At 45.0% G+C, this 20,188-nt stretch overlaps 1 protein-coding gene across 1 annotated transcript in view; it reads right to left on the reverse strand.

Annotated features, from left to right (window-relative positions):
- Nucleotides 1-20,188, reverse strand: part of ZRSR2 (zinc finger CCCH-type, RNA binding motif and serine/arginine rich 2) — a 130,962-nt gene that overhangs the window by 14,341 nt on the left and 96,433 nt on the right. The window contains 4 exon segments of the mRNA XM_083172438.1: nucleotides 1,355-1,368; nucleotides 1,892-1,921; nucleotides 2,090-2,095; nucleotides 3,301-3,356. Of these exon segments, the coding sequence (XP_083028564.1) occupies nucleotides 1,355-1,368; nucleotides 1,892-1,921; nucleotides 2,090-2,095; nucleotides 3,301-3,356 (106 nt within the window).

Raw genomic sequence — 20,188 nt, forward strand, 5'->3', positions numbered from 1 at the left:
TAGAATACAGCGGCTTCAGTTATTATCCTGCCAAGAGGCAGAGTGGGACAGAAATCTGTCTGGTCCAGAATAAGAGGCCGTTACTCAGACTGATCAAAAAAGAAACCCACGCTTAATGTACCTGAACCACAGTATAAGAATAGAGAAACATAACAAAGCTCTCTAAGAGCAAGGAATGCAGAACATTTCTAAAGGTTTTGCAGCTTAGCACATGAACATCCCCCCCCCCCCCCCCCCCCCCCCCCAAAAAAAAAAATGTCAGCTCCAGTTTGGTGTAAGTGCAAAACAAAACAACCCCCCCCCCAGAAAACACTCTTCTTTCCCTGCTATTTCTCTCTTTGTCTACCACTGTATTTCCCCCTCTCTTCTGATTTACCTAGTTGTTGTACATGCCAGACTTCTTTCTTTTTTTTATATTATGTACAAAACGGATCACTTGTTCAACTTGATTAATAAACATAATTTGAAAAAAAATAATAATAATAATAATACTCGAGTACGTATAAAGGTGCCCATACACGCTGCAATAATTAGAAAAAATTGTACAGACACCTAGGTGTCTGTTTGGGGCGCCTGTATGAGTGGTTAGGCCTGCAGCAATCAAAAACAGGGATTGTCAGTCCCTAAATAACAAATAAAGAGGTAGGGGAGATTGCGCAATTGAGGACAGACCAAGTAATTTAAAAGGTAATAATGCAATTTATTTAAACATTTTATAAGTTAAAAGAGGGGGGGGGGGGGGGGGGCAATTGCATCAAAAAAGGTTATTGAAAAAATGCTGTGTCCTGTGGTATATGTCACCTTAATCTCTGGCAGGAGGAGATAGGAGAAGTGGACGATGGAATTGTCCTTCAGACCCTGGGACAGGGGGTTCTTTTGACAGAGTGTCCTCCAAATCCGAATTATGGTGGTATAGGTCCTGGATAAGGATTCTCTGTAATAATGGATTTCCACTTGAAAACTGTATGAGGGTACCTTAGATAGGTGGCTTTCCTTCAAATGGTGGTACCTAGTGCAGTGGTACCTTGAAAAAGCTGCTCCAAAGCAGTGAAACGCGTTGGCACAGGCTACCCAGCCACCCCCATCCCACATTGCTGTTGATCCATACACCTCCTGGCAAAGAATTTGACAATATCACTTCTACAACTGGAGAATCAGACCGGGACACCCATTCACCAAAACCACTGCACTAGGTACCACCATTTGAAGGAAAGCCACCTATCTAAGGTACCCTCATACAGTTTCAAGTGGAAATCCATTATTACAGAGAATCCTTATCCAGGACCTATACCACCATAATTCGGATTTGGAGGACACTCTGTCAAAAGAACCCCTGTCCCAGGGTCTGGAGGACAATTCCATCGTCCACTTCTCCCTATCTCCTCCTGCCAGAGATTAAGGTGACATATACCACAGGACACAGCATTTTTTCAATAACCTTTTTTGATGCAATTGCCACCCCCCCCCCCTCTCTTTTAACTTATAAAATGTTTAAATAAATTGTATTATTACCTTTTTAAATTACTTTGGTCTGTCCTCAATTGCGCAATCTCCCCCTACCTCTTTACGCTGCAATAATTGCATGCGTTTTGGGACTGCATCCCATTGAATGTGATTTGCATGTGATGCTAGTTCAAAAATTGTGTACAGCACATACTTTTTGGACTGTGCAATGAGATATCCGCGAGAGCGCACATCGCTCGCGGCAATCGCACCATGTATGGGCAAAACTACACAAACACAAAGTTGCGAAACAAATGGATGCAGATGGGACATTTAAATAACCAACAATATAACCTTGAAAAATATTTCTTGCAAATTCAATTTAGCTGAAAAATCCTAACACAAGACAATACAGTATTACCTACCAGAATGTTTCTAGATTATCCACTGAAAAACTGTGTAATTTCTAGTACATTTCCTATCTGATTAAATGGGCTGTGCCCCAGCAAATGAGTCATTTACTTGATTTTATGTAAACTATGAATTATTTTTTATGATCTGCTACCTGCTCCAATATTGGAGAAATACTTAAATACTGTAGGTCATCATTGGTCAGACGATTGAAACTAATTGACTGGTACGAGACCTTTCCCTTCTGGGAAATCTGTGCTCATAACATACATTATTTTTTCTAAAATTCACCAAGGGCATACGAACTAATCTTATTTCACATCAGGGGCCTAATTCAGACTGGACCGAAAAGCAACATTTTCTCTAATGGACAAAACCATGTGCACTGCAGGTGGGGCTGATGTCACATGTGCAGAAAGAGCTACATTTGGGTGAGTTATTTTGTTTCTGTGCAGGGTAAATACTGACTGCTTTATTTTTACAATGCAATTTAGAGTTCAGTTTTAAAAACACCCCACCCAAATCTAACTCTCTCTGCACATGATACATCTGCCCCCCTGCAGTGCACATGGTTTTTGCCATTCGAGAAAAAAAATGTGCTTTGTAATCCCGTCTGAATTAGGCTTCAGGGCTGTAAATGTCAATGGTAACCTCTCTACAGTATATGGGATTTTTGAGGAAATTTTAGAAAAATAAAACTCAGCTATGAAAAACAAAATAAAATGTTTATGTTAAATAAAAAATTCTGTAAAGTAAATTCCCACTGCTTCTGGCCAATTAAGGGTTAAACGGCTGCTGTTACACAAGTTATCTTAAAGGAGGAAGCACCAAATATTTTCAAATGAATTTAATACTGACAACCAAGTTTATAATTGAAGAATCTACAGTGTGTGGTATCACATGCGATACCTCGCATGCGATAACCGCAATTTCACCTGGCAGCTGCCGGGAGGCAGGATCACATAAGATACATTGTGAGGCCCTTTTGCATACAATGTATCTCATGTGATTCTAGCAGAGGCTACGGGCTGCCACCAATATATGATCTGCGACGGCGATGCAAGGCGGCCTCACATCGCAATCAAATGACTTTTTATGCGATCCGTCGGAGTCGCATAAGAAGTGGCCAGAACTCACTAGTGGATGGAGCCTTAAAAGTCTTTAATGGTAATAAAATAAATAAAAAATTCTCATCTAAAGAACTAAATGAAAGCCCTATCTGCTCCAATACATGTGAAAAATGTGATGGTCAACTGAACCTCTGGCATAAAAGGAGGAGGAGGAGGAGTGAAAACACAACCATGATACTCTGCCTGGGCTAAATATCACCTGTAAGCCAGCAAATGACAACCACCAGCTGTCCTTCTTCTATAAAACCCATTCCCAACCTACATCCCGAGGCTCAATAAAAACTGCAGTTCCCAACATTAAGAGTACGATACTTACGTCTGGTACTGGATGTACACGTTTCCTCTTAAATGGGGTTCAAAATTGCAGCTGACCTAGAAAAAAAATAATGTTTACATTTGTCAAACTATATTTACTGCATACAAGCTCTGAGCACCACACATTTCTCAGTATATTTATCTCTTTGTAACCAGGAAATCACCCACAAGTACTCAATAGCTGACAGCAATATATTTATCACCATGTGCTGCTGTCAGATTCCCAACCACAACAGGCATGCCATTTATGTCTCTCAATTAGTTTTTATGCTTTCCAGTTACAATTTATGAAGATAAAATGATTTGTAAAAGGGTGGAAATAATGCCAAGTAATCAAAATTCGAGATTATAATAGTATTATTATTAAAGTTTCGGTACTTGTTTCCTAGCACGGCCACAAATCTTGGCCATCGGGGGTAATTTGAGTGGCCTGCGACGCGACCGACGCCCCCGATTTTTCCATTGAAATGCATTGAAAACAGTGAAAAATCGGGTCGGTCGCGTCGTGTGCACCTAAAAATGCTTAAATGGTCCAGACGCGATGCCCCCGATTTCCCCATAGGGAACAAGGTTAAATGCCTCAATTTACCCGCGATGACCACGATTTCCCATAGGAAACAATGTTAAATGGATCAATTTACCCAAATCAGCATAGGAACAATAGTAAATGGGCCAAAAACACCCCTGAACATTGAAATGTCCCCCCAAAAGTAGTTGACGCCACCCCGCCATCAACGTGAACCCGAAGCGTGGCGAGGGGCGGCGGTACGCGTCCTCCGACCTTTTCATGCCCTACTATCCACTAGGGCGTGGATTGAGAATAGAATAGTGTGGCGAGCGCAGCGAACCACCGAGCCCGAAGCGTGGCGAGCGCAGCGAGCCCCACGAGGGGACGCGGATACCTTCACAGGTAAACGCGTCCCTTCGCGGGCTTCCCAGGTGTCCGCGTCGCCATGGACACCTGGGAAGCCCGCGAGGGGACGCGTATAACTGTGAAGGTATCCGCGTCCGCTCACCACGCTTCGGGCTCGGTGGCTCGCTGCGCTCGCCACACTATTCTATTCTCACTCCACGCCCTAGTGGATAGTAGGGCATGAAAAGGGTCGGAGGACGCGTACCGCCGCCCCTCGCGGGCTCGCTGCGCTCGCCACACTTCGGGTTCACGTTGATGGCGGGGTGGCGTCAACTACTTTTGGGGGGACATTTCAATGTTCAGGGGTGTTTTTGGCCCATTTACTATTGTTCCTATGATAATTTGGCTAAATTGAGCCATTTCACATTGTTTCCTATGGGAAATCGTGGTCATGTCGGGTAAATTGAGGCATTTAACATTGTTCTCTATGGGGAAATCGCGGGCATCGCGTCTGGCCCACCGATTTTTTAGCGGCCGCGATGGCCCCGATTTTACCCCCGATGACCGTTGTGGCCGTGCTAGGAAACAAGTACCAAAGTTTCTTATAAACCACAGCATACTCAGTTGTGCTTTACAATTGTAAACCACAGTGATAGAACAAACGTGTAATAACATACAGGCGTAGAGGTAGAAAGGAGGTAGAGGTAGAAAGGGGGGGGGGGGGGGAGCAATCAAGCTGTGCTATTTTACCACAGGTTTATTGAATCACTGACTGGGGCTATTCAATTAGAGTGGAAGGCTGCAGCCGGCTCAAAACCAAATCTGCACTAAATTGCCCTAAATTCTCTGGGTTTACATGTGTTAACAGTAATTTAACATCTGTGAAAAACGTGCTGTGAATGAATAGCACCAAGTGTTAAAGCTAGAGGCTACCACCTGTTTTCACCTGCAGTAAATTACCGCTGCTAACTTCCACCGTTAAGCCCCATACACACTAGATGATTTGTGACGCCAATATCGTTAAGCCCTATAACACACTAGAGAATATCGTTTATGAACGATATTGTCAATTTTCCTTGACTCTCAGGTGAACTATATAGTTCAGTGACGTCATCGTGTCCCTGCTTTGTACATGCAGTCATTGACAATATTGACAAAATTGAGCTGCATGTACAGACCATGAAGGACTCTGATAATGACCTGCACGAGCATGCATTTTTACAATACTGAATGATATTACAATTAAGATCGCTCAGAAGGGCTGAAATGAGAAACATTGTTTGTAATATCACTGTGTGTATGGGGCCATACACTAGAAGAGAAAGTAAAAGCTATCGTTTGAAAGGGCCCAGTGGCGTAACTATAGAGGGTGCAGCTGCTACGGGGCCCGAGGGCCCAGCAAGCCCCCTGCACCCTCTTGAATTTGTACCGAGCCTGACCCAGGCCGGACAGCGCAGCGACGGTGACGGGTTGCACAATGAAGGGGGAGGAGGGCCAGTTGATCCAGGCTCTCCCGTCCCCTTTCCTACTCCCTCTCTGGTGGCACTGGCGCCGGGGCTCCACATCACAACCTAGTGAACAGCCCCGGCGTGTAAACGAAACCTTACTGCTGCGAGCCCAGCAGCGCGATTTGACGCTGAGGCACACCGCAGGGAAGCTAGCCGCTGGAGCCGGGGCACGGCAGGCAGGAGGCACAGCACCTGTAGACCTGGTGGGTGGACGTCCACGGAGATCCGGTGGAAGGGGAGGCCTGGCTGGCCCTGGATACCTGGCGGGTGCGCATATGCGGGGCGGCGAGGGAGCCGATAAGGAGAGCCGTTCACGATGGGGATAACGGCTCTCCTTATCTGCTTAATACATCTGCCTATAATGTTTGCCCGCTTCTCCACGTTATGCTGGAGAAGCGGGGCTCGTTATGTGCAAAACGTTATAGGCAGATTAATACATCTGCCCCATTGCAACTATTTGGCTGTCTGTTCGTGCGGGAATCATACAAAGGCTACTAAATTAATCTAGACTGGGGTTTTCGCTACTGGATAGCTCTGTGGCTCAGAAAGAAACTGAGGTATTTATTATGTCGATGTCACATCAGGCAGAGGAGCAATGAACACACAAGTGTTAGTTCCACTGAGCAATAACAGACCAGCGCGAACGAAACCGGGCAAATACTAGTTGTGCATTACTAATATTCCTACTACTAATAGTATAACAAAACAAAATAACTATTGTACTTCTCAATTCCACAAAAAACATTGCGATCTAGACTGAACAGAACTATTTAGGTGTCACTAGGTAGCTGGCATGCTGGGCATCAAGCACACGGCATGACTGATGTGGAGTTTGAAGTTGGACAAACAGAAACTGTGTGTGTTTATCTGGCGACAACAGTTCAGCGTACTCAGTTTGTTTTCTTCCTTCCTATCAATGCAAAAGGAAATACGCTGTGAGCACTGCATCTTTTCCAGAGATGAAGAAAACAATGATGGCACCCCATCTATATAATGTGTTTGATGGCCATAAGACTGGACTTCAAGTGAAGTTCAAGGAGAAAGAAAGTGTTGCTAACGCACTTGTCTTTGACAGGCTGTCACTATGAACTAACTTTTGCAGTGACACAATTATTATTTATCATTATATTATATTTATAAAGGTGCCATTTATTTATTTCTTAACAGTTTCTTATATAGCGCATACATATTCCGCAGCGCTTTACAGAGTATAGTTGAACATTCACATCAGTCCCTGCCCCAGTGGAGCTTACAATCTATATTACCTACCACATGTACATACGGACATTCTAGGGTTAATTTTGTTTGCAGCCAATTAACCTACCTGTATATTTTTGGATTATAGGAGCAAACCGGAGTAACCGGAGGAAACCCACGCAAGTACGGGGAGAATATACAATCTCCGCACAGTTAGAGCCATGGTGGGGATCAAACCCATGACCTCAGCGCTGCCATCAAGTGTTTATACAAGAAAATTACAATAGTATAAACAAACAATATAAAAAATTCCAGATACAGATGTAGCGGGATTCATCTTTGCAGGTGATGGCGATGGCGTCGCCATCGCCATCCCCTGCCCCGCCGCCATCTGTATGCCGGAAGGGGACACGCGCGCACGAGGTGCGCGCGCGTCCCCTTCTGACGGTGCTGCCCTCGGTCGCCCGGTGCCCACACCGGGCGACCGCACCCCCCCACAGTGGCCAGAGGTCCCCCCAGCCCCCTTGAGCGGGAGGCGGACAGTATTGCGTCCGCCTCGCCGCCCGGATACTGAGACGCGCGTGCGTGGGGGACGCACGCGCGTCTCAGTCAGATAGAGGCGCCATGCTGCTGGCGGATCGCCAGCAACAATAAGGCCCGATACATCTGTATATAATGATATGAGAGAATGTTATTAAAGGAAGCACTCACTGAGTACCCTGGGAAGGGTGGATAGAAAGGATTAGAATTGCTGACTGCAGAGGGAAAGCACCTAAGGGATAATTCAGGATGGATCGCTTATAATGATCCAACCTGCGGTTTTCTGTTAGTTGGGAATGGGGCGCGCACACGTGTTGAATGAGTCCTACTATTGTAGCACAGAAATGCGATTGCCTCTGCCTGACTGACCGTCAGGGAGGGATGGGCGTGGCAAGGTTGCAACCAATGGCCTTGCAATGCAAGTCTTAGTAAGGTCAGACAATGTTATTGTAAAACTGCAATTGCATTATTACCAAAATAGCAAATGCTGGAAGGAGGTGGTAAACTCCAGAATAGGAAAAGGTGGGAATCAAGATGAGAGTTGACAAGGGAATGAATAAGAGATTGGATATTCTTCAGGGTAAGGAAAGGTCTGATCCTGGAGATGCTGTGGAGGTGAAAGTTAAAGGACTTATGGACAGTATGAATATAGTGGGGTAGGAGAAAGAGGAGACTAGGACGACACCTAGGGAGTGAACTTGGGGCAAGGAAAGAGGACAGTGCTGGATACAATAGTGAGGTGGGAGGTAAAAAGAGACCCTGAAGAAGGACAAGGCAAAAAGTTCAGTCTTAATGTGATACCCTCAAATTACATGGCACCCCAATGCTTGTAAAAAAAATGCTTGTGGATATAGTGAAGGAGAGGTGGGTGAGGAAGCAGGCACCTACAGACAGACACACAAGGTTTGAAGTGTGGTCTGAGGAGAGACTGCCAGGCAGAGCTGACAGGAGGTGCGGCCTAACTGTAAGTGATGCAACAGCCTCCCAGTGAGACCGGGCTACAGCGATGCAGCCTAACTGTAAGGAGGCTGGTGGAGGGCGGCTATGGAGATGCAGCCTAGAGGTAATGGACTGCTGGAAGGACTGGCAGGGAATCCCCGGATACCTTTATAAATTGAATTTATTTACATGCAACTCAACTAGCCAGCTGTAATAGACTAAAAGATAGTACCGAGAGACTGTTCATAACCATGTCACATGGTTACTCAGCCTATACAAAGCCAGTTTGGAAGCAAAGCAAAAGGTGCCCATACACTAGTAAGATTTATCTTCAGATCTGGCTGGTTGGAACAAAAACATGGTTATGGATGAGTGACAGTTTGTCAGTTTTCCAGCATTTCCAAGCAAATGGCCAACTGTCATTTGCTCTCATCCATAACCAGGTTTTTGTTCCAACCAGCCAGATCTGAAGATAAATCTGCGTGTGTATGGCCACCTTTAGACTTTATTGAGCAATGTATACGCTTTATAGGTATATTGCAATCCAGCTACAATTTCAGACTTAAGTAAAGACATTGTGAGCTTAATTCATAAAGAGTTCCCTACAGCTAACAACTATCACTAAGCAGAGGCAAAATTACCAATAGAAATGGTTTATTTATTGACTACTGGAAATACGTATTTGCCTGTGCACAAAGGAAGACAATTCAACAGGGATATATATTTTTTTTATATATTCTTTATTTAAATTTTTCAAGTGGAAAAAACAAATACAGAAACACCAATACAGACAATACGATCTTACAAAAGATTAGATAGGTACATAGATTCATCAGGCATATGTATCAGGGTTCTTTACCACATTCTCATTTTAGCCTCACTGTGACTCTAACCTTCCTTCGCACTACCATCTAGCCTCATGGCAAAAAGGGATATATTGCTCTTTCAATGCGGATGGATTAGGCCTATAAGGTAGGATTCTCTAACCACAGTACAATGGTAATTAAATGCCAAGATTCGTATGTCTAGGGGCAATGGGGAGGGAACAAATTAACACAACAGGGAGGAGGGGTGGGAAAGCAAAGGGGCAAAATGGTAATTCCCATGGGAAGGGAAAAAAGAAGAGGGTATGATGGCGGTCGGGGGGGCCACAATCTGTCTCATCTTGTCGGGTCATCCCAAGTGTAACTTGAGCAGAGGGTCTCCTGTATGTGTGGACTCGGGATTAGGGGCATCTTGTATCATTCTGATTTCCGGTAAAGGGGCCGGAATTTGCCTGCTCTTTATATTTTACTGACGATTTAAAATCGATCCACAGTAACCATGTCGACATATAGTCGGTTTGTTTATCTAGAGCATCATAATAGATGTCTTCCATGGTGCAAGAAGTTTATATTGGGTGTCTATTACCTCAAGACTCGTCGAGCATCTTGCCATGACCTCAAAGTGTTTCTCCCAATCTATTGTTATACCCCTATGTATTAGGTCCCTATTCCATTTCTCACAAAAGGCAGGGTTATCCGGAAAATGGCCCTGTATCAGCAATTTGTATATTGCCGAGAGGGCATGTGTGGGCTCAGAAGACCGTGAGCATATCATTTCAAATTGCGTAGGATCTTTTTTTAGGGGAAACCTCCGGCCTCTTTGAGTGTACAAAATGTCTTATTTGAAAATAAAACCAAGCATCTGATTGAGCCAGTTTCTTTTCTGTCATCAAGTCTGTAAAAGCGATGATTTTCCCACCTGATAGTAAATGGATTATTCTAGTAAGACCCCGCTGTTTCCACCTATTTGCCTGTAATCCAACGGTTCCAGGGGGAAATTCTTGGTTCTCAATAAATGGCAACATTAGGGTATTCGGGGACGAGAGGCTAAGTTTATACCTAATATTCTTCCATAGAGTTAAAGTGGGCTCAATTGTGGGGTGCCTAATTGGGGGGATTGTTACTAACCAGGGAATAAGATGTAGATTCACAGAGGAAGAATACATTTCCAATTCTACCCATTGCTTGGGATTAACATCTACCCTGGCCCAATTCAGCACTCTTTGTACGGCTGCAGCCTGATAATATGCTAGCAACATTGGTAGACGTTGTCCCCCTTTGTCCCTGTTATAGTATAAATATGAGTGCTTAAATCTAGGTTTCTTACCACCCCAAACAAATTGGCTTATAACTCTCTGTGCTTCTCCGATATATTGCGCCGGAATCCTCAAAGGAATTGCTTGAAAGAGGTACAAAAATCTAGGGAGAATATTCATTTTAATAATATTCATCCTCCCCAACCAAGAGAATTTCTGTGTTGCCCATTGAGCTAATTCACGGCGCATAATCCGGAGCAGAGGAGTGTAGTTAAGCGCAAAAGCAGATGGCAAGGAGTTTGGTATTTGTATCCCCAGATATTTAATATGAGAAGAGGCCCATTGAAAAGGGAACTTAGGCTTAAGAGAGTCAACAATGTGGCTAGAGAGGGAAATATTTAATGCAACGGATTTTGAATAGTTTATCTTGAAATTAGATAATGTCCCATATCTGGCGAACTCCCCCATAATATTCGGTAGGGATACTACTGGATTCGAGATTATTGCTAAGAGATCATCAGCAAACAGTGCTAGTCTGTGGTCAGTCTTCCCTACCCTTAGACCCCCAATATTGGAATTCTTCCTGATTGCCCTAGCCAGGGATTCCATACATAGTACATATATTAGGGGCGACAAGGGGCAACCCTGTCTTGTCCCATTCGAAATAGAAACTGGGGGCGACAACGTGCCATTTATCCTTATTTGTGCTGTAGGTGAATCATATAGCGCTAAGATCTTTTGTAGGAACTGGCCGTTTAAACCTATATGTCTTAGTGTCATTTCCATAAATTTCCAATCCACTCTATCAAACGCTTTTTTAGCGTCGGTGGATAGGAACATGACTGGGGTGCGAGTTGCTTGGGCATGTGCTATTATGTCAAAGACTCTAATAGTATTTTCCCTCGCCTCCCTACCCCTCACAAAGCCTACTTGATCTTCGTGAACTACCAAGGGAACCAAGGCTGACAGACGATTCGCCAATAACTTCGCGAATAACTTGGTGTCTATGTTTAGTAGGGAGATGGGGCGGTAGCTTGCAGGAAGTGAAGGATCCTTCCCCTCCTTTGGTAATATCGTAATATGGGCAGCAAGAGATTGAGGTGATAAGGGTTGCTCTCTGGATATTGTGTTGCATGCCTGCAGGAAGAGGGGGAGGAGCTTCTCTTGAAAGGCTTTATAGTAAGTCACTGGAAAGCCATCTGGCCCTGGGCTCTTTCCCGATGGGGTACTTTTTAACGCTAATTTTAGTTCTTCCTCTGTGAATGGTTCGTTAAGCGTGTCTGTTAAATCTGATGGGAGAACAGGATACTGGATTTCTGATAGATATTCCCGTATATCCCTTTCTAAATTTAACCTTTCTCCCGGATAGTCATCTTTGGTTAGGTTATATAGGGCAGTATAATACTTATGGAATATCTGTGCGATTTGCGAGTTACTTGAGTGTATCTGACCCTCAGTATCTTTCATTTCTTTTATATAGGTCAAAGTCCTCTGTGCCCTTAAGGCCCTTGCCAACTGTTTACCAGGTCTATTACCCCATCTATGAAATTTATGTCTGCACTTTCTAAACGCCCTACGTGTGCTCTCGTTAAGTAGGCTATTCAGTGCCAGGCGGGCTTCCTGTAGTTCCAATAAGGTGTCAGATGTCAGGGAGGATTTATGTACCAATTCTAGGGATCTTATCTTTGCCAATAAGGCTGTCTTACATTCAGCTTTCTTTTTTTTCAGCCATGAACCTAGTTGGATGCATTTTCCACGTATTACGCACTTATGTGCCTCCCAAATTATAACTGGTGACACCCCTTCAGTCACGTTTGTCTCAAGGTAATCCCTTATAGCATCCCCAAGCTGTTTCCTACAGTCGTCATCCCTCAAAAACTGTTCATTAAATTTCCAGTTCCACTGTCGAGTGGGAGAACTCTGTATTGATAGGGATAAGGTAATGGGCGCGTGGTCAGATACCACCATCTGCCCTATTGATGCTTCTGTAATCATTTCTAGCGAGCTATGGCCCAAACATAAGTAATCTATTCTAGTGTACGATTTATGTGGATGTGAGTAGAAAGTAAAGTCCTTATCCTTAGGGTGCAATAGTCTCCAAGTATCAATCAATTGGAAATCATGTAATATGGATTTAAAACGTCTTATGTCTTTTTGAGAGGTATTATTGGCGGATGTGGTGGAGTCCATTGCGGGGTCAATGGCCCAATTGAAATCCCCTCCGGTCACCACAACACCCTCTAACCTATTTTCTACTAGCTCCATGGCCTCTCTCATGAAGCGTATCTGGCCTTTATTTGGTAAATAGAGATTAAGAAATGAGAAAACCTGATTGGAAATAGTGGCCTTAACTAACAGTCCTCTACCATTTCCTATCTGATACTCTGTGACATCGGAGAGATGAATATTCTTAGAGAACAATATGGCAACACCTTTAGCCTTGGATTCAGAGAAGTTGTTAAAATATCCCACCGGATAGTGTCTAGAATACAATCTAGGAGCTGAGTCACCTTTAAAATGTGTCTCCTGAAAAAATATAACATCTGCTTTTTCAGTATACATTAAGTGTAATATTTTCGATCTTTTTTCAGGAATGTTGAGACCTCTCGTGTTTAACGATATTATCTTTAGGTTAACCACCATGTTTTGATCTTAAAGCCTGTCAGTTTTCCTGGGCCCCCTAGCCAAGGGATGGGAATAGGGGAAGAAGTGGGGAGGGCAAATACATGGGGAAAAACTGTAACTGTTAAAGGAAAGTTAGTATTGCGTAAGCAATAAACCAGAACTTTGAGTATGTGTAACTCTGCATTTCTAGCCATGAGAGACCTGTGTCGTCTCATGGGCTACGGATCTACAGCAGAGCGTAGGGGGTGTGGGGGAGGACAGGGTGAACCACCTGTCATATAAAGCATAAAATAAGGTAATAAAACATTGAAACAATTGATTACCTTAGTCTCAACACTAAATACTCTATTATAGGCTCACACCAACAAAACATGTAGATTTATGTAACATTAGCCTATATTAATATCAATGCTAAAAGCTTCATCTGGGCTGGCCAGGACCCACAAACTACAAGTAATATGGAAAAACCGGTTACGGCTCTGTATAACATTATCATCTGTTGTAAGCTTTAAAGCCCAGTAGGGTAAGTACTGGGGGGAACCAGTCACCAGGTACTATATGGCCAAAGACCTCATCTGATCATGTGCATCACTGCCAGCCCAGATCGCCACAGACCTTTTCCAACATAATCATATAGTTATAAGAGAAACATTTCTAGAGTGGGCACCCTTGTTTACCCAAGTAAATTATTTGACTCTATAGCAGAATAGAGAGTCTCTCTTGTGGTTAGCACATAGTTACGCGTCAGGAGAAGAGGTCCCCGGCATATTCTGCTGGCTCTGTAGCTGGTCCCTCAGCCCGCCGCTCGACGCCGCGGGCCGAGGGTTGCTGGGTTTCTTTTTCTTGCCGTGGTGTACCTCTTGCCAGTGTTCCTTGTGTGGTCTTGATCTGGTCGACAGTTCCATCGGGTCCAGCCAGTTAGCCAGCACTGGAGGCTGTATGTCCAGGGCATTGCAGAAAGAGTCCACCCCCTCGGGCTCCTGTAGGATACATGTTTTGCCCTTATGGACAACTTGTATACTTATAGGGAACCCCCATCTGAACTTAATATTTTTCTTCTTAAGATCGTCCGTGAGGGGGCGTAGTAAGCGCCTTTGTTGTAAGGTCGTCCATGATAGATCCTGATAGATCTGGATATCGTGGCCATTGAAAGTAAGACCCTGTGAAAGTTGCGCCGCCCTCAAGATCTCCTCCTTTTCTTGAAAGTAGTGTAGTCTACAGATTACGTCCCTTGGTTTCTCAGTTGGAGTTCCTTTGGGTCTTAGGGCTCTGTGTGCTCTATCGAAGACTATTTGGTGCTCTGTGTCTGCCTCTATGAGGTTTTTGAAGATCTTGGACAGGGCGCTCTCAATGTTTTGAGGTAGGATGTCTTCTGGAATACCTCTAATCCTTAGGTTATTCCTCCTCCCGCGATTGTCCATATCATCTAACCTACGGCCCATTTCAGTCAGGGCCCTCGATTGCCGAGACACCAAGTCGTGGATATCTGACATCCGAGTATCCACCTCTTCCGCTTGTTCTTCTAGTAGTACTACTCGATTTGCCAGGTGTTTGAAATCTGTCTTAATAGAGGCGATTTGAGTCTGCATAGACTCCTGGATCCTCTTTTCAGAGGAACGGAGATCTTCTTGTATCTCTTGCCTTGTGGGGATCTCCTTGAGTTTGGAGAGTATGGAGGTCAGATCTTGCGAGGCCATGGCTCTCTCTTCAGATGGCGCTGTGAGAGGGGAATTCTGTAGGATTTGATCCTCTGGTCGTGAAGGAGGAGAGCGTGGACACGACGTTGATGGGAGGGAGTCACGAGTTGAGGCACCAAATAAAGAACAAAAAGCTTGAGCTTGTGTTGATCCCGAAGGGGGTCTTCCTTTAAGTTTGTTGTGGCGACGTTTAGTCATGTGTGTCGGGACTGGTAGATCATGTGGTAGTATTCCTTCAGCTAAGTCATAACTGGTGGGCAGTTTCACGCATGGCCTCCCCCTAGTGGCCTGTTAAAGCAGCATGGTTATTCCTGGAGCATTTTCGTGCTTGAATGAAGCTTTTGAGAGTGGGCCCTTAAGCGTGTGGCCTCCACGGCTCCTATCACATCACATCAGAATACTATAAAGCTCCTGTACTGTATTACTTCAGATCAGCCCAAACATAACAAACTGGAGGAAATAATGAATGGATGTTATTTTTCTCTTTTGTCACTAGATGGTGCTGTTGGGCTATAGCACACTGTATATCCTTAGGGTCATAAGTTGTTTTCAGAACACCTTTGTCAGTACTTTTTATATTGTCAGAGAACAACAGCAGGAAGCTTTAACAGTACGCTTGTCAGCTCAGGACTTCTTATTACTGATAGGCTATTCTGAGCAGTAGTTATCACACCACAATATTCAGCAACTGAGCCCCGAGTCTGGGTTAAGTTTCCAATATATAAGAGCCTGTAAATTTGTTTGTCAATTGGCCTCAGTGCTCATATGTTTGTAATATGTTGCTTGTGCCACATAAGAATGTATAGGTGGGGTCCTGGAGGGTAATGCTGCGTTCCCCAAGGGGTCCCAGAGGGAGGTAAGCACCTCAGGGGTCCCTCAGCTGAACCCTGTGGGAAGCGTGCCCCGCTGAAGGTATTTGGTCATTACAGGGGGATGGAGGAGGATGAAGGAGGATAGATCTCTTTAATGTTTTCTCTGGCCCCTCCACCAGCGAGGGAAGAGGGGACAGTATAGGAGCAGGTTTTGGGTAGCGTAGGCGGCCGATTACAGGACCTGCGCCGGCACCCTGCTGCGCGTCCTTCAGAATCCAAAATGGCGGCCGCGACTTGAGGGAACCTGCCTGCCGCGTCTCTCCTCACCTCTTAGCCGGGTCTGCCGCCTGTGTCCCGGGTGACGCTGGTCCAAGAGTCCCCCTCGCCGGGTAGGAGGCGATCCGCAGGTCTCCTGGAGGTCTCCTCTCGCTTTTCGTGGCTCTGACGGGCCGCAGGATCACGCGAGTCCCCGGCTCCAAGGGGGTACTAGGCCGCAATCCGCGGGAACCTCTCAGAGAGGTCCCCCGACTCCGCGGCCTTTCCCACTCCCTATTTAGAGTCCCCCCTAGCTGGAATATGGGGTATGGAGTCTGGATGGCTTCTGGGGTAGAAGATTTAGCGATGATTCGGTCGCAGCCAAGCAGGAGCTCAAGCAATGCACGTCCTGCTCCTTCAGCAGCCAGGCCACGCCCCCCCCAACAGGGATATATTGACCTGAAACATTTAAGCTTGAATGTATAGTTCTTCTACGAATATAAAGGGACAATTCAAATAGCTATTTATATAATAAACAATACAGTTCTTCAAGAACATCTATAAGGATTACAAAGGTGTATAATATATATGTATTGATATTGCTTCAAAAGATTAACTTTCTGTGGATTACTTGCTAGCACGGCGCCCGTCGGGTCCCATCGCATACCATTAGTTAATATGCGATGGGACCCGATATTCGGGTTTAAAGAGCTTCCTATACAATTTTAAAATCGCGTCGCATCCCATTACAATGGCATACGATGCGATGACACCCAATTTCATATTGTACAGCCACCCTGATTGCTGATTACTATGTAAAATGCACCCAAACACCCGATTTTTAATAGTACACCCACCCTGATGGGTAATTATTATGTCAAAAGCCCCCCCATTGTTAACGCCACTCCACTATCAACGCCAATCCGAAGCGTGGCTCGCGCAGCGGTATGTGTCCTCCGAACTTTTTTATACCCCCACTATCCACGTTGTTGTGGAGTCGATTTTTTTTTTTTTTTTAACTTTTTATTTTAAACAAAGTGAAAGTACACAGTATGAGTGATTGAACATACATGTAACATAAACAGGGGTGCCTTCACAAATTTTGTAGTTAAGCAATTCAGGAGTATAGATCAAACGGTAGGTTCACTTACATTTTTTGTGGGGGAGGGGAGGAGGGTGAGGGAACGAGAGAGGAGGGGGATAGAGGGGCGGGGGTGAGAGAAAGTAAAGTAAAGAGAAAAAGAAGAAAGAGATGAGTCCTAGATGGGAGGGGGGGAGGGGAAACCTGAGAGCAGGAGGGAGAGGTCACTTGTGTAGAGTCTAATTGCTGACTGTGGGGATGGTTGTGGGGGGGGAGGTCATCATGTCTGTCCAGGGGTTCCAGACCCCGTCAAATTTGTGGGGACAATCATGAAGGAAATAGGTTATCTTCTCCATGTGGGCTATGTACCATATATAGTTAGTTAGTAGAGCCAGTGGGGGGGTAACCGGGGATTTCCATTGCTTGGCAATGACCAGTTTTGCTGCAGCTAGGATGTGTGCTAGTAGTTTATTCAGGGGAGGGTCTATGTCTTGGAATGGGCGTGCTAGTAAGAAGGACCATGGGTCTAGGGGGATAGTGAGGCCTGAGAGAGAGTTCATAAGGGTACGAACCTCTTCCCAGAAGGGGGCTATTTTTGGGCAAGACCACCATATATGGAGGAGCGTGCCCCTCTGTCCGCAATTGCGCCAGCAGTTTGGTGTAGCTGTGGGGAACATCTTGGAAAGTTTTTCTGGGGTTAGATACCATCTATAATATAATTTATAGGTAGTCTCCTGGATGCGTGTAGATATGGAGCATTTGGCAATACTCTCTCGTACGTCCTCCCAACATTTCTCATCTGGTGGAGCACCTAAGTCCCTTTCCCATTCTGATTCGTGGCGGCTATGTGTAGGGGCAGATGCGTCGATTAGTATGTTATATATCTGAGATATCATGCCCTTGGAGAGAGGGTTCATTGCACAGTCTCTCAAAGGGGGTCAGGTCACGTAGCGTCTCCGTTTGTGGTAGTGATGAGAGAAAGTGTCGGATTTGAAAAAATTCAAACAGGGGGGGCGCCAGCCAGGGAAATTTGTCTTTTATTTCCGCCAAGGATAGCCATGAGTTTTGGGTCGCTAGATCAAAGACAAAGCGTATTTTAGATTTAGTCCACTGTGCAAAGGATGAGGGAGAAGTTCCCGGGGGGAAAGCCTGGTTATCCCATATGGGGGTAAGGGGAGAGGGGTAGGAGGATAGTTTGCATTTGTAGAGGGCATTATCCCACAGTGAAAGGTGAAATTTGAGCGAGGGTAGGGTGCCAACTAGGGCAGGTCTATGGGGTTTTTTAAGATTCAAAAGAGAGGCTAGCGATCGGAGGCCTAAGAGTTGCGTTTCTAAATCGATCCAGGCTATTGAGCCCAGTGGGGCAAAGGAAGTGGTGATTTGGCTTAGATGTGACGCCAAGTAATAGTAATTAACATCAGGGAGGCCTCTGCCTCCTCTTGATCTGGGCAGTTTGAGGGAGCTAAAAGCTATTCTTGGAGGTTTATTGTTCCATATGAATTTGGAGAGTGAAGTTTGGATATTTTTGAGGGTTTGGGTGGGGACTTTGATTGGTAGAGTTTGAAAAAGATAGAGGATTTGTGGAAGAATAGTCATCTTGGTAGCTGATATCCTCCCAAACCACGAGATGATATATGACTTCCAAGTTTTGAGTTCCTGTTTGATTTTGTTCAGAAGGGGAGGGAAATTTTCTTTATATAGGAGTTTGTATTTAGAGGTTATGTATATGCCGAGATATTTAATTTTGTCGGTTTGCCATTTGAATCGGTAGGAGGATAATAGGGAAGCTTTTATTAGAGGGGGGGTATGTAAGAGCATGGCTTCGGATTTGGTGAAGTTTATTTTATATCCTGAAAGGGTACCATACTCGTCGATGATTTCGTAGAGGGCTGGGAGTGAGGTCTGAGGCTGGGTTAGGGATAGTAATACATCGTCGGCGAATAACGATATTTTATATTGATGGGTGCCCACCTCCACCCCCATGACCTTCTCAGAGAGCCTGATCTTAGCTGCCAGAGATTCGATCACCATGGTACCGTTGGTGAGTGAGAATGAGTCGGAGAGGGTACCGTTAGTGAGGATACGAGCGGACGGGGCCGTATATAGTGCAGAGACCACGGTTAGAAATTCCGCCGACAATCCAAAAGCTCGGCCAAGGGCCATGAAATGCGATCAAACACCTTCTCGGCGTCCAAGGAGAGGACAAGAGAAGGAGTGTGTCTGTTATTAAGGATCTGTATGAGATCTATTGCCCTCCTTGTGTTGTCCCTGGCCTGGCAGCCCAGGATGAAGCCTACTTGGTCGTAGTGGATCAGGCCAGGGAGAACAGTACTGAGGCGAGAGGCCAGGATCCTAGCATATATCTTGATATCTATATTTAGCAGAGAGATGGGCCTGTAGCTGGCACATTCCGCAGGGTCTTTCCCTTCTTTGTGGATTACTATTATCCTGGCCTCCAGCATCGTTTTAGGGAAGTGAGCTCCATGGAGGACTGCATTAAATGCCTTTTTGATATGGGGGGTCAGGATATGAGCATATTTCTTGTAATAGGCAGCTGAGAAACCATCTGGACCGGGTGCCTTCGTTGGCTTTTGGTCTCCCAGGGCCTTCAGTACCTCTTCGTCTGTGATATCCTGGTTCAATTGTGCTGAGGTTTGTTCAGATAATTTAGGGAGCTTAGCTTTTTGGAGGAATTCAGATATTATCTCGGAGGAGGGGGCTGGGCTTGTTATGTCATTTTTAGGTTATATAGGTTATGGTAGAAGTTTTGGAATTCTTGATTGATGGTGTGGGGAGAGTGGGATAAGATGCCGTTTTTAGTTTTGATAGCTTGAATGTTATTTCGCGAGCGTTGGGATCGGAGTCTTGAAGCGAGTAATTTATCTGCTTTATCTCCCTTCTCATAGAACATTTGTTTCAGCTTCTGGAGTGTTTTAGCTGTGCGCTCCGAGAGAAGGAGCAACACCTCTGCTCTAGCTGTAGAGAGAAGATCATAATTAGATTGAGTAGGAGAGAGTTTATGTTGGTGTTCTAGAGTTTGGAGTTTAGTGGTTAGGCTATTGAGGCGGGATCTTATTGATTTTCGGTATCTGGAGGCCATACTTATAAGGTGTCCTCTCAAGACGGCTTTATGGGCTTCCCATAGAGTTAATGGGGATGTATCTGGGAGGTCGTTAAATTTAAAATATTCGAGTAGCTGGTCTCTGATTTGGTTAGAGAGCTCGGCATTGTGGAGGAGAGAGTCGTTCATCCTCCAGGTGGATGGGATCGGGCGGGAAGTTAGTGAGGTAATTGTTGTGGAG

The sequence above is a fragment of the Crinia signifera genome, chromosome 2 (assembly GCF_055691185.1).
Source record: "Crinia signifera chromosome 2, ASM5569118v1, whole genome shotgun sequence".
In the NCBI taxonomy this organism is placed as follows: domain Eukaryota; kingdom Metazoa; phylum Chordata; class Amphibia; order Anura; family Myobatrachidae; genus Crinia; species Crinia signifera.